Below are 9,915 nucleotides of genomic sequence, written 5' to 3'. Positions count from 1 at the left end.
AGTTCCTGTTGTATCCCCAAGCCATCCACTTCCTTGTTAGAACAGTAGAGGCCAACACTCCTTTTACCTAGAAGCCACTGCAGACACTTGGTATTTTCCATTTTCAGTGCTAGTGTTCAGATGTTTTGCCTATGGGGGTTTCCACAGCACAAGACTTGAGTAGGTGGACATTGGCATCGCTATTGGCTCCTCAGGAACACCAAACCAGCACTCTCCCTGGCAGGCATACCCCTAGGGTCTAGAGCCTGACCTCTGGCAATAGCAAGGGAGTATACTTTACCTCTCTCCAATGGGCCGGATGCTGGAAATTGTCACTTCAGCCTCTTCCTCCCCTTTGTCGACACCCCAGGAGGAGTCCGTTTCCCATCGTGAACTGAAGGCATCTCCCAGTGAGAAGGGGTTATCTTTATACCTATGGATCAAACAGAGGGGGACTCAGCCAGGCTACACCACATGACCTAGAACTAAACCAAAGGCCACAGGGAAGCTCAGGCTTACTTGGGGGGTCCAGATGTAAAGCCTCCAGCATCCTCAAATAAGTCCAACCTGGAGCGGGAAGATTTTGCTGCCAGTGGGGTCTCCTGCTCAATTACTTGCATCTCAGACAGCACCGAGTGCGAGACAGAACTAGGAAAACAAGGCAGAGGATCAAGGTTCTAGTTCCAGAGGGCCCAAAATGGGGCTGAAAACACCCACCCATTACTAGTGCCAATCTGTCTCAACTCAACTTGGAGAAAATGCAGGCTCCGAGAGACAGCAGAGTCTGGAATGGGATGCAGCCAGATATACCCAAGGTCTATAACAAGAGCAGCTGCCACCACAGTAAGACTCAGAGGCTGAAAGGGCCACATCTCAGTTTTCTGGGAGCATCAAAGGCAAACCAGATTCTCCAGATAAAACTTAAGGCTTCATTCCCCTTCAGGGAACAGAGTGGTTCTAGATGCCACTTGCCACATTAGCAACTAAATCAAACACATCAGACACTCATCTGTTAAGATGGCAGCAAGCTAATTCCTACAGAAATCTTAAGCCAAAGCAACACACTCAAGAGTGTACCCCTCACACCCACCCCACCCAGAATCAGGTACCTTCTGGACACCAATCCCATGCCCAGTCTCTCAGCTTGTTCACGTTTCTTTCCTTCCAAGTTCTGAAGTTTCTTCTCCTCCTTCTTTCGATCAAGCTGCAATTCCTGATAGGCCAGTCGCATTGAGGTAACTCTAAAGGAAACAGCTGTTGTGAATCCAACAGTTTGCCTCTCCCAAATGGATAAACTGTGTTTGGGGATGGGGGAAAAAACAAAAAAAAAACCAAAACCCAAACTCTGGCCATGTCTACACTGACAAAGGTCCATTTTTACAACAGTGTGTGCACAGATGTGGCATTAAGCCTATAAGTAAAGAAGATGTGTCATTTCAGCTCAATGTCATACCATCTAGACTAGGATTTACGAGTTAAATGCTTGCTCAAAGAACCTTGCCTGCTTATAAAAACAAACTTATTTCCCTTGGGCAGACACAGCCTTCAAGTTCAAACAAAAGCTCTCCAATCCCAGCCAAGTTTTATGGCAGGCCCTTACATGGCATTAGTAGAACAGACCCAGAACTTACAGAGCAGTAAGAAAATACTACTTCTGCTGACCTAAGGCCCTTTCAGAGACACTAATTCAAGCAACCAAGACAGAGCAGCGTTTATCCTGCTGTAGGGGCTATTCTTGCTTCAGACTACTGCCTCTGTAGGTCAGAGATTTACCTTGCTGCTAGTCCTGCACCCAAAGCTGAGAAGTTTCTAAAAAAAAAAAAAGTCAGCCTCATCATGCCAGTTTCATTGCTGTGGCAAGCAAATACTTGGCCCCTGACAAAAGGTTTCTCCCATGCTTGACACTCACATGGATTCCTCAGCTTGTTTTCCAGACTCCACAGCTTGCTGCTCCCTCAGCTTCTCAGCCACCTGGGCCTGCCGCTCAATCTCAGTAAAGCTCTGGCTGCTTACTTTCTGGGCTCCAAGACCCTTTTTCGCACCCAACTGGGAAAGACCCAGAAACAAAGATAGACAATTCATAGCCATTAGAAACTCAGCGAGTCACTTCCAGACAACAACCCCCACCTCCTCACTGGGCTAGATCAGGTCTTCAGTCTGTCCAATTCTGTGTGCCACAACACAAAGCAAGCAGTACCTGAAGGGGGTACACCAAGGACAGGGAGAGCAACTAGGGAATGAACTTGACTACTGGTGTAGGGAAAGGTGGGACTGGCCCCATGCATGGCGAATCTACCAGCAATGCTCACATAATGCTCTAAGGCTCAAGTACCTTCACCTCTGCAAGGCATTGGGGGAGCAAGAATGGATGGAAAGGAGCGTTGATTCACTCAGGGCAAAGGCAAGGGTTTGGCCAACACTGCTCAGGTTCAGGAGGCAGCCCAAGTAAAGTGCCAGGAGGGAGAAAGCAGGGACACATGAGAAGCGGGGCTCTCCCCATTACACAACAGAAGCCAAGACATACATACCCCTTTCTTGGCAGTTCCTGGCTTCTTCTTGCCAATTAGGGAAGGTTTTAATTCTGCAACAGGGAGAAAGAAAGAAGTGAGGAAAAAGCAAAGAAAAGCCTCAACAAGCTGAAGTTAGTATTTAATAAACCTGGTGGCAGCCCACACAGAGATCCACTACAGCCCAGCCACAACAGAGTCTAGGACATAGCATGCAGTTTTACAGCAACAGCCTGGGTGACTTCACCCAGCCAAAAACAAAGCCCTGAGACCACTCTGAGAAATGAGAAACCCTGAAGCTTTGCAGGTATGGGGGTAGGGAGGGTGTGCTGTCTGAAACAACTCCTTCCTGCAGCTACACCAGGTACTATTTCATGCATTATAGGCAGGGGTGATTCCTATCTGGTCAAGGATGGACAAGTCCAGTCTTTGTCCAGTGACCCCATGGACAGAGCTCCAGCAGCCAGTCCAAAAGAAAAGGCAGCACTAGCGGACATGACAGATAGGGAGGTAGGAGCATCATCCAAAAAGTCAAAAACCCAACCACAGTAGGCTGTAGTGCTGTCTCCCCACAGCCACGGTCACACCTGGAAGGGATATTAGTGCACTGGCTACTTTGGTAGACCCCAAAACCCAGTGGGTGACAGACAAAGCATAATTTCCTTATGCGTTCCACTAGGAATTTGGCCCTTGGGGCAGAAATGGGGAGGTCTTCTCCTGCCCCAAAAGCTGACAGTTGAAGGCAGAGTCACAGAATGGACAGGCAGAGGTTCCACAAGCAGCCAGCGCAGGCTATTTGTTAGCCAGTTACCTCTGGCAGGTGGAGGCCTGTGTGTAGACAGACACATGGACACGTCTGAGGGAGAAAGACACAAAATATGGGGAGTGAAAGGGGTGCTGAAGGATGAGAGCTTCACACTAGAAGCCAAACAGAGTGTGGCAAACTCCAGCCATACAGTACAGCTCCAGATAGAAGACAGTGTGGTGGGATCATCATTCCTACAGGCGATACCTCCCTGAGGAGCTGACTGCATGCCAGGAACAATGAATAAACTTTCCACAAGCCTAGAATTAACATGGCTTGAGTAGTCAAGTTCTGGGTGCCTATTCTAAATTCAAGAAAGGTAACAAGGTGTTGAAAAGATGTGATTTTTGATCTGGTCAGTGAATGGGGCAGTGGGGAAAGGAGTGGTGGTAGAGTAAGAAATTTCACTTACCCACAGGAGCTTTGGGGGATGTGCTTAACAGGTCAATAGACGGGCCTTGGTTAGACTCTAAGGAAAGAAAACCAGCAGTCAGACAATAAAAAAAGCTAGATGTTCTTCTCCCTCTCCCTTTGTCAGTGTGCTCACTGCTCCCTATCCCTTAATGTACAGAGCCCAGACATTTCTCAGAAAGCTACAATATCTCCAGAGTAGCTGACCCATGTTCTCCGTACAGTAAGCTACTTCAAGGAGCATGACAAGAAGCCACCTAAGCCAACATCTTAGATAGAAGTCTGTGAAGCACATTTTTTCCAAGCAAAATCTGTTTCTGGACCTCCTGATTCTCCAGAGTCCCTTTTTCTCCCTTCAGCATGCATTTGGAAACAGGAACTTTGAGGCAATGTTCACCTGCCTCTGTTCTACAAATGCCACTTGCAAAGTAACCTGTTATGATACACTGCAGAGGCTTACTGTGGAGAGGACTATGAGGTCTGCAAGTAAGCAACAGTCAAACAAGACCGTTAAGCCCAAAGTCAAAGTCTAGGTCTCTATACATTTGCTTCAGAGAGAGCAAAGAACAGCACATCCTCTGTAGGTAAGAAGTAGATTGACTTTCCCAAGTGTCTGGATTAGTTTAATCAGTCCTCCTGCACTATGCTGAATGAAGCCTCCACCCACACCCATGGCTTTTTCCAACCCTGTCCAGACAGCTTCTCTGCTGGAAGAGAAGCCAAGTTCTTAACAGAAGTTAGTCAGCTAGGTACTCACGTGACATTGTGCTGGCTTCAGATGGTTTGGCTGCTCTCTCCATCTCCAGTGAGGACTGTGCAGGATTCTGACTGGCCTCTGCAATGTCCCATATACCACAAGGCTTAAAGATAAACATATGCTACAATGAGTGAGTCTCAAGGGTGAATGACCCAGTTTAGGTCCAATCACCCTTCTTCCAACCAAAGCAAGCAGGCATCCTAATGTAATTCAAAAAGCATGAACAGATGAAATGTACTTAAGCTGCACAGATCATAGCTCCTCTGGGGAAATAGAAGATACCAGGGACCAGTCAACAATCTCTTGAGAGTATTTTAACAACATTTGTAACAGCAGGACAATGACCACCCGAATTCCCCTGCTTTACCCATAGCAGATAAGACTGCTATGCCTTGTAAGTTGCATGACAGAGTTGACTATGTAGTTTTAGTAATAGTTTAGGAAAGGATTTGTATGGGAAGATTTGGATAGAGATAAAACTTGCCTCAGGAAGGGGGCTGGATTGGATGACCTCCTTTAGAGTGAAAAGCAAGGACCAAGCATTGGATGCACTGAGGACTGTGCTGTCCATTTCTGAGAGAACAACCTTTATCTGACATCCCAAGAAGGGGGTGAAGAAAGACTCTGAAAGGTCTAACTATCTCAGCTGATGCTCCCCACCCTAGCCCCCAACTCTAATTCTCATTTTATTCCACACCCTAGGAAGAATAATCCCAGACGTGACCCAAATTCAACAAACCTGGGCTCCTCACAGTAGAGCAGGGGGTAGCAACATTTTTGGGCACAGTGCCAAAAACACCTGCAACCTTGCCTTGTAAGATGTTGGCATGCCAAGGGCAGATGGCAGGGGGCCCGCGAGAGGCCCAATCCTTATTGTGGCAGCACAGCCCCAGCCCTAAGGCGCATGTGCCAAGCAAAATGCCCTATCTGATTCTTTTCACCTGTGTGTGCTCCATGAAGAAGTCAGCATCACTCTTTTCAGGAGAATGGCCAGGTGTTCCACTCAACCCATCTATCAGGAGCTGAAAAGAAAAGAAGACATCCCACAGCCATAATAGTGATGCTGCCTTGCCACAAGGTCATCAAATGAGTCAGGGTCATCACTTACATCAGTGCCATACTTGGCCATGGTAGCACTAGCCAGCTGCCTGATCTTCTCTCTGTACATCTGGGCAGCCCGACTGTTATACTTGGCATTGGCATCTGTGGTGGTGCATCCATGTTGGCGGAAGAAGGCAGTCTGAAAAGGAGAGACTCGTCAGTCTGCTGGCAGCCAAGCCACACTGAAATAAACAGAACAGGGCTATAACTACCTAGACAAAAGCAGCAGCAGGGGAAGTAAGGGCTTCCTGGGGCTGGGGAGGGTGGAGAAAAGCTTCTGCCTGGAGAGACACTGTTCAACTCAGCTTTCACTTAGACCTTGCCTGTCCAGGACCCAGAAGCATGAAAGAATGCAACCCACCCTTCCCCAGAGAAGAACAGTTCTGAATCACAAGAGAGAGTTGGGGAAGAACAAGTCCCCTGACCAGTTTCCAATGCCCTGAATTGGGGGGAAAAAAAAATCTCATTTGGGAGGTAAGGAGCACGGCAAGCCTATTTTTCAGGAAGCTGCACTCTCCAGCAAGGTCACCATTCTGACCTCTTGATTTCAGATGAAAAATGAAGAGGCCTTCTCTCCCTTGCAGGCCTCCAAAGGACAAGAGAAGAGAATGGCACCAGCAGCACAATGGTGCAATAGCAGGAAGAGCTGGACAAGCAAGAAGCAGGTGTCTATTACTGAAAGGGGAACCAAATAAATGCCTACAGAGGATCCTCACCGCATTGGTGTTGCTGCCCACTTGCATACACCTCAGCTGGAACCAACTCCAGTTTGAATCCAGCTCTGTAGACCTGCAAAAGAACAAATCAACTACATTAATAAAAATTAATAACAATCAAAAAAGCTTGATATCCTGCTGCTATTCAGTCTCAGTTTGCAGGGGAATTATGGGATATTAACTGTAGCCTTGTTTCCCTGCCTCCCACACCAACAGTAACAAATTAAGAAGAGTTTTAGTGATCAGCATCTCACCAGCTGGCTCGCCACATGGAATAATGTAATGCCCAAATAGAAAGGCTTTCCACTAACACTATACTTTTAACATGTTGTAGCTCAAGCTAGAAGACCCCAGGAAGCATATCCTGTCATTCTGGAACTGGTCTCACCACAGTATGAAAGATGTATCTATTTATCTCATCCTACTGCATTTAAAGTCTTGCAGGGACACTATCTGTGTGAAAGACCTAACTCAAAGGAGCGCTGCATACCGACAGAAACCTTGAAGCCAGCATGAGGAAGAGCCATTTCAAGAGTCATCCCACCCTCCGTTACCAGAAGGTTGCACAAAAAAAAGACAGCAGCTACCACCAGGGCCCCAGCTGGAAGAAAAATCAGAGAACATAGACATGGATCCTACAACGGGGCATGAATCTAGTCACTATATCATACAAGACCTCAATGGCAAAGCATGCAGTGGACATTCACTGAATACCCTGACATGAAGTTGTGCCTGAGAAACACTGTTCACAGTGGTATACGGTATAACAAAAACAGACCAAGAGATTACAGTATAGGCATAGAAATAAAGTAATCCTGTACTCCAGAAATGAAAATAATATATCTGAGGAAAAAATATACTGGAACCAAGTGAGAGAGAGAAGCCTAGCATGGCGATATTTTGAGAAAGTTTTTGCCATGTTCAACTGCAGTTTATGAAGAAATACAAAGGCAAATAGGGAGCCTATGTAATCCTAGAACCCAGATGCCTTGTGTTACAGCACAGAGAGGGAAGTTTCCTTCCATGGCTCTACTGCAACTGCTCCTGGAATATCACCTTCTGTTTGGCACTCAAATGCCAGCATGAACCTGGCAGCATGCCAGAAAACATCAATAAAAGTAACTCAATGGATAAGAAATTCAGGACGCATCTGTATGATACAATGCAGTGCCATCCAGAAACCCCTCAGCTGGCTGCTACCAGAAGCAGTGTAGCCGTCTGTTCAGCTGGGTAGCGTGCCAGGCTAATTAGCCCTGATGAGAAGTAGGTTTTAACAAGCAGGCAAAGCACTAAGCTAATGCAGCCGTACTGTTTCCAGCATCCAACTTAATTTAGAAATCTCCTCCACAAAGCACTGTATTTTGTCATGCAGAAACACCCTGAGTTTTAAGGAAAAATTAAGAGCTAGATCTGCCCAGTGAGATTAAGAGGTTACTAAAAAGCCAGTCTAATTATACAAAGGATGTAAACAGAGCAGCAGAGACATCTTAAATGGGAAAGTTTGGCTTAATAATTATGAATATGCTAGTGCCTACAGAATATGACCTCATTGTACTAAATGAGTTAGGCTAACCTCCTGATGCAGGGGTGGTACCTGCACCAGGAGTGTAAATCATGCTGCATAATAAAATGCTGTACATGTGTGTACAAGGCTCAGGGTTTAACTTTCCCTAAACCACCACTCGTATTCTCTGTACAGCTTCCTGCCTGTCTTCTTTTTGACTGCTCTCTGCACCAGTGCTTTGCTATGTTAACAGGCTCCGATCAGAGAGCCTATGCTTGGCTCTAGCTTCCCTCCTCATTGGTAGCCTGAACAGAAACAACTACAGGTATCCCTCCCCTGAGGCTACTGTGCAAAAAGATTTTGTGTAGCCCTCACATTGCACCTCACACCCATTTCCCTCCAACTCTTACACAGAAAAGTCCAGTCTTCTCCTCTCAGATTACCAAGGTTACGTTGGTGCTTTAAGGTTTTCATTGAGTTTTGTATGAAATGCACCTCAGAAGCTTGTGAAGACTTTTATTTGCATCCAGCAAACTACGTAGGGAACCTGAGTGCTTTTGGGCCTGCTCCTTCCTGCCCGATACAAACCCTTTCTTTAATCCAGAGGTATCAAAGATATGCCCTGTGGGCCAGATCTAGCCTATGGAAGTCAGCTTTTTGCCCCATGGATCTCACACCAACCCCACCTACCATATGTGGCATGTGCTGGCCCTGACCCTATGTGCTACATGGGGTGTGCACAGGCCTATCTGGCCCCATATGCTACATGGGGTGGGTCCATGGCACAGGCCTATTTGTCACCTTTAGTCTGGTGGGTCCGGTCCAGCCCAGCAAGTTTCTTATTGGCCTCCCTCAGACAGGAAAAGGTGCCAACAGATTGCTTAGGATAAATAATTAAAAAAAAAAACAGGGGTGGGAGTGCTGGTCCTAAGTTTAAAATGAGAGTGTCAATGGGGGGATGCCGAGCAGAGTGCACCAGACAGCACCCACTGGCCCTCAAACAAGTCCAAGGAGCCAGCAGAATCCACCTAGTGATACTCTGCTCGGAAACAGGGATGATGAAAGGCGGCCGCCAGGGACCCTACCAGCCAAAGCCTCCTTCCTGGTCAAGCCCATGGCCAAGTTAGCTAAGGCCAGGAAGAGGCTGACCAGGAGGCTTGGGGCACACTGCATGTGGCACCCACGCCCCAGCCATTTGCAACGAGCCCCAGCCGCTGGCACGTACCGCACTAAGTGCATGAGACTGGATCCGCCTCCATGGGCACCGCACGCAACACCCGCCCCACAACATACACGGACGGCTCTGTCACACTGGGCACGAGGCCCAGGGCCGACACAGGCCTCTGCCCAGCACACGCCCCGTGCCACGGGCCCGGCTACACCCAGAGCCGCACACACCTGATGAAGCTGAGGTGCACGCCCAGCGAGCGGTGCGCACCCGAGCAGTCGATGCAGAGGAAGACGCCGTAGGTGACGCTGGCCCAGCTCGGGTTCTTGGCGCCGCAGTCGAAGCAGCACTGGAGGGAGCAGAGCGTTAGGGCGGGTGGGAGGACCCCCGTCCGCGCGCTTGCGCAAACGCGAGCGAACCCTGGGGGCTGGGGTCCCGCACCCTCCCCCAGCCCGGGGTGGGGGGAGGGAGAAGAAGGATGGTCTGGGGCCGCCACAAGGGGCCGCCGGGAGGGGCCGGGTCGCGCTTGTACCTTGTTGGCCGGCGCCGCCCGCAGCCGCTTGAACAGGGTCTGAATCTCCACCTTACTCGGCTCGGCCGCCATGATCTCTCCTTCCCAGGCAACACCGCGGCGACGGGGCGCCGCCAGGCCCAATCCACGCAGGGGGCGGGGCTAACGGACGGCAAGCCGCTCGGGTCAGGCCACAGCGAAGCGCGGCTGCCGGGACACGCGAAGCAGGGAGGCTGCTGCGGGGCCTGCGCGGCGCCATGCCCAAGGCCTGCTCCGCTATCAACTGCCCCAACCGCGACACCCGCGAGAGCCGCGCCCGGGGACTCTCCTTCCATAGGTCCGGCCGTGGGGCGAGCATGCGGGGCTGCTGGCTGGGGGCGGGGCTATCATTCCATGGGGCGGGGCTAAGTACATGGGGCAGGGCTACCATTATGGGGGCGGGGTAACTCCGTGGGG

The 9,915-nt window shown here is 49.3% G+C and overlaps 1 protein-coding gene across 3 annotated transcripts in view; it reads right to left on the bottom strand.

Moving 5' to 3' along the window:
- ARFGAP2 (ADP ribosylation factor GTPase activating protein 2) overlaps positions 1-9,627 on the bottom strand; it is an 18,382-nt gene extending 8,755 nt beyond the window's left edge. The window contains exons 1-13 of one of the 3 annotated variants that reach the window (XM_019519277.1): positions 9,481-9,627; positions 9,179-9,297; positions 6,277-6,349; positions 5,568-5,699; positions 5,401-5,481; positions 4,460-4,562; positions 3,704-3,760; positions 3,298-3,342; positions 2,508-2,560; positions 1,889-2,025; positions 1,089-1,220; positions 499-627; positions 281-412 (exon numbers count right to left, since the gene is read on the bottom strand). In XM_019519277.1, coding sequence (XP_019374822.1) covers positions 281-412; positions 499-627; positions 1,089-1,220; positions 1,889-2,025; positions 2,508-2,560; positions 3,298-3,342; positions 3,704-3,760; positions 4,460-4,562; positions 5,401-5,481; positions 5,568-5,699; positions 6,277-6,349; positions 9,179-9,297; positions 9,481-9,552 — 1,265 coding nt within the window. In that variant the 5' untranslated portion in view covers positions 9,553-9,627. The remainder of the gene's footprint in view (positions 1-280; positions 413-498; positions 628-1,088; positions 1,221-1,888; positions 2,026-2,507; positions 2,561-3,297; positions 3,343-3,703; positions 3,761-4,459; positions 4,563-5,400; positions 5,482-5,567; positions 5,700-6,276; positions 6,350-9,178; positions 9,298-9,480) is intronic. The other 2 variants (XM_019519275.1, XM_019519276.1) reach the window with 2 other exon arrangements.
- Between the last annotated feature and the right edge of the window lie 288 nt (positions 9,628-9,915).

Source organism: Gavialis gangeticus, unplaced genomic scaffold (genome assembly GCF_001723915.1).
Source record: "Gavialis gangeticus isolate Ggan-Ray unplaced genomic scaffold, GavGan_comp1, whole genome shotgun sequence".
NCBI classification, from domain to species: Eukaryota; Metazoa; Chordata; order Crocodylia; family Gavialidae; genus Gavialis; species Gavialis gangeticus.
The sequence above is the reverse complement of the archived record's forward strand: the minus strand, read 5'-3'. Positions and strand labels throughout refer to the sequence as shown.